The 4,173-nt window shown below is 47.1% G+C and overlaps 1 protein-coding gene across 1 annotated transcript; it reads left to right on the top strand.

Annotated features, from left to right (window-relative positions):
- The first annotated feature begins 629 nt into the window (after nucleotides 1-629).
- SPP1 (secreted phosphoprotein 1) lies at nucleotides 630-3,464 on the top strand. The gene is made up of 6 exons (XM_009327481.1): nucleotides 630-683; nucleotides 788-838; nucleotides 1,755-1,859; nucleotides 2,011-2,055; nucleotides 2,322-2,570; nucleotides 3,060-3,464. Exons 1-6 carry the CDS (start codon nucleotides 630-632, stop codon nucleotides 3,462-3,464), a joined length of 909 nt encoding a protein of 302 aa, XP_009325756.1.
- Nucleotides 3,465-4,173: the final 709 nt, after the last annotated feature.

Genomic DNA, 4,173 nt, shown 5'->3' on the forward strand with positions numbered 1-4,173 from the left:
TTGCTAAAACTGCAATGTGAGCAGGTATTTCACTTCATCTCTTGCTTGGAAACACAGGTGATTCTGTTCAAACTTCTGGAGGGGGAAATAAAGGTCTATCAATAAAAGCAGTTCATGTTCATATAAACTGAGTTTACTCACAGTGACTCCAGTTAATAACCCTGAAAACTAGTTTTAAAATAACTGAAAGGAGAACCCAAGCTCAGTTTGTCTTGTCCTGTCTCTTCTGACAAAATGTTGTTAAATGAACGAAGATAAACCAAAGCTGATCTTTATAGCACTTCGTTTTTCACAAAGCTTTTCCTTTGCCAGTGCAAGTCAGCAGATGACAGGAGGAATCCGCTCGTCTTCTCAGTGTGGCTACTCTCACCACTGCTCAGCACTTCTCACTACCTGGTTTTAAAATTCTTGTAGCTTTTGAGTTGCTAAGTCATTACAAAACCAGCTCAGTGTGGGGTGGTGATGGAGGACAGAGGAAAAAGATTGGCATGGGCAGGTTGAATCCTTAGCAGAGAGCTGGTCTTGACGTGGTGAAGTACCCCAGGAGAAAGAAAAAGCCTATGGAATTTTTGTGGTATTTTACCTTGTCATCTCACTGTTCCAAAATATTTTCTAGGAAAAACATCACAATGAAGGTGGCAGTTCTGTGTTTATGCCTTATCAGCATCACCGCTGCATGGCCAGTGAGTAAATCACAAATGCATGTCAGCAATCACTTGCATGTTTTCTTTGCATATTAGCAAGAAATTAATACTGACAAATGCTTTTTCTCTTTTCTCCTTTCAAGGTGAGTAAATCCAAGAAGCATGCCATTTCTGCCAGCTCTGAAGAAAAATATGTAAGCTCCTTTTGTCTTTCTATTCATTTTCTTTAATAAATCCTTTTTGATTTATTTTTTTCTTCTCTAATACACATTGCCCAATACTTGTTTTATGATGGTTGCTGCTTGCAGAACATGTCCTTACCTGGCTGTTATGAGCCAGTTTCTCAGGTAGCCAAAACAGAGAGCCACTGATGTCAGTTGATTTTTGCCATGTTAGGACTCTTTGTTAGTTGTATCTCCGGACCAGCACTGGAAACCTTTTTTCTTAATGAAAAATGTGTAAGCTGTCAGTTAAAAAGAGAAAAGGTCTGTAGCATGGCACAACTACTATAACCCACATTCATTAGTGTGGATCAGATGACAATATTTGATGTTGGAAGAACACTTTAATCCAATTCCCATGATTTTTTGGAGTGGTGTGCATGAACAGTATTAGTCTTGTATATAGCTATTTGATTGATACTCCATTGCCAGCTACTACCCATGTAAAATCAATTCTTTGCTCTAAGAATCAGCTACTGCATTTAGTTTAGAGTCTTCGTGATGTGGGAGGTAAATCACTCTTGGGAAAAGGACCTGAGAATTAGGAGAAATGACGGTCATTAGATACAACTCCAAATTTCACTCAATAAAAACGAGCTGGAGAAACTGATCTGAAATTCCCCAGGCTCTGCTAGTGGGAGAGGCACATCTTCTCTATTATATTGTTTGGGTATAAGGTTCATCTGGGATCACAGCTTGTTCTGAGTCCTCTTCCTACTGCAATGAATTGCTGAGGACACATCCTGTACAAAAGGAGTATGTATTGCAGATGCCACATCTGCCTGAAAACAGAGGTTGTGATGCAGGCAGCTTTGCCTGCTCCTGTATGCTCCTTTGTGGATTAACCCCCCCCCCCCCCCCCCCCCCTTTTTTTTTTTTCCTCTTGAAGGACCCCAGGGGCCATCACTCACACAGATATCACCACCACCACGTGAATTCTCAGTCTTGGGAGAGTCTGCAGCACTCACAGAATGACCTGGCGTCACCTCAGCAGGTACAGGCAACTAACTGGAAGAGAAAGCAGAACATCTTTCAATGCCAGAATCTGCAAGTTAGGATTAAGTGCTTAAAGAATAGTCAACATGCTGATCAGCTCTACTGTATATGCCTTTGTGTGCTAATAGTGAGTTTTATGTTGTTTTCAGACTCTTTACTCTTCAGAAGAAAGCGTGGATGTCCCAGTACAACCGGTACGTGTTTTGAACAGCAAAATGTCTGTTGAGTGCTGCAGGGCAGCCAGTGTGTAGCAGCACTCATTTTCCTCAATCAAATGTGGTTCTTGTGGTAACATCTCTCCCCACATAAAACAAAGCTTCGGGCAGGGTGAGGCGAATTCAGAGCAATTCGTGCACGTAGTTCCTCAACAGTGCATAAGCCCTGGGTGAGCGGGACAGATACCAGTCTGCACATCTCACATATATGTTCATTTGCCTGATGCATAATAAATGTTTTCCAGCACTTTCCTGATGTGTCAAGCAAGAGCCATGAAGATGTGGATGATGACGATGATAACGATTCAAATGACACAGACGAATCCGATGAGGTTGTCACAAGTTTTCCCACAGACATTCCAGTAACTGTACCCTTCTCTCCTTTCCCTTTCACCCGGGGAGACAATGCCGGCAGAGGCGACAGTGTGGCCTACAGGGTGAGAGCAAAAGCCACAGTGGTGAAGTCTAGCAAACTCCGCAAAGCTGCAAAAAAGGTAAATAGCACTGAGCAGTGGTATCCAGTTTTTTGGAAAAGGGTAGTGAACTTGAAAATGGACGTGTTATTTTATGGGAGTAAGTTTTGAAAAGAATTGGTGGGGCAAAAGTAGGCATAAGTGAAGGAATGTATTTCCTTTCTCTGGATACCCCAAATCAGGGGGTATCGATGGCCAGAGGGCTGTTGATGTGCTGAGGCAGGAGTGTAGCCTCCTGCTGCAAGCTGTGCAATACTGCAATTTGCACTATCGAGATATACTTGCACACATGAAATCTGAGGCCAGGATCAAACTTGAGTTTCTCGTAATGTGAAAGGCTCATGTAACTCCATGAAAGACCACAGTGTCTCCAGGCAGAGATGTATCACGCAGGCTTTGAGTGTCCCCGCAGCCTACACAGCTTGCTTTGGTGCGGTACAGCAGCACCTGTTGACAGATCAGTTCTTCAGGAGTGACAACAGCTCTTTCTTGTTTTGCTCTAAAACACAGCTCATTGTGTATGATGCCACTGAGGAGGATGAGAGCGCCCTGGATGTAGACAGCCAGCAAGCAGGGCTCTCCCGGGAGGATCCTGCTGCCTGCCGCTCCCTGGGGAAGCATGCCATCAGCGGGGAATGGGCTGACAAGAGCCATGGGCAGGACAGCAGCGAGCTGGACAGCAAGCAGCGTGACCGGAGCGTGGAAAGCGGCAGCCGGCAGAAACTCGACAGCCATGAGGCAGAAGACGATAGCAAGGCTGGTGTCAGAGGGAATAGCCACCAGAGCATGGAAAGCAGGGAGAGCCAGGTTCATGTTTCAGCTGAGATCCCCGATGATAACAGCAATCAAACGATGGAGAGTGCCGAGGATGCTCAAGATCATCACAGCATCGAAAATAACGAAGTCACCCTTTAAAGGGAGACAAATGTAATGTTTCCCTACTGTTTCAATTCCTACCTAAGGGGAGGGGGGAGTAGCTTCATTTCGGGTAACTGTTTGTCAATGTAGAGCGCACGGTGACTTTTCGGGTTTGGGGCAGCTTCTTTACCCAGTGGCCTCCCCTCGGCCGCCAGCAGTGTCAGCCCTCCACACTGCACGTCGTGCCGGCCTCACGGGATGCAGTCGGCAGAGGAGCAGGGAAGCAAGACAAATGCTGTCGGCCGCACAGAGCAAGCGTTACCTCTCTGGTATGGTGCTCTCTGTACTGCCAGCCTGTATTTTGCTGTAACGGGATTTAAATAAAAACACAAAACCCTGTACCCGTGGGCTGCATTACTGTTTGCTGGGTTAGGGCAGGGGGGAGCTTTCTGCCTGTGTGAGGAGCTCTAATACCTCTCCTTCCTAAAACTATGTGAAATGGCTGTTCCCCTGCAATTTATTAAGTGGGTAAAACCCCTCCGCGGGGCCTCCTTCTGCTTTTACCGAGGTGAGCGGCGAGCTGGCCTGAAATACCTGGCGCCGGTCCCTGTACCGCTACCACAGAGCCGCCCCCGGGCTTCCAGCCTCACGGCGCGGCTCGGCGCTTCAGGCCTTAGGCGGGGGGGGCGGAGGCAGACGTCCGGCGCGCGGCCCCACCGGCCGCGTCCCTCTCTGAGGCCACGGGGAGGGAGGGGGGCCCCGGCCC

Source organism: Pygoscelis adeliae, unplaced genomic scaffold, assembly GCF_000699105.1.
Source record: "Pygoscelis adeliae isolate BGI_AS28 unplaced genomic scaffold, ASM69910v1 Scaffold157, whole genome shotgun sequence".
Lineage (NCBI taxonomy): Eukaryota > Metazoa > Chordata > Aves > Sphenisciformes > Spheniscidae > Pygoscelis > Pygoscelis adeliae.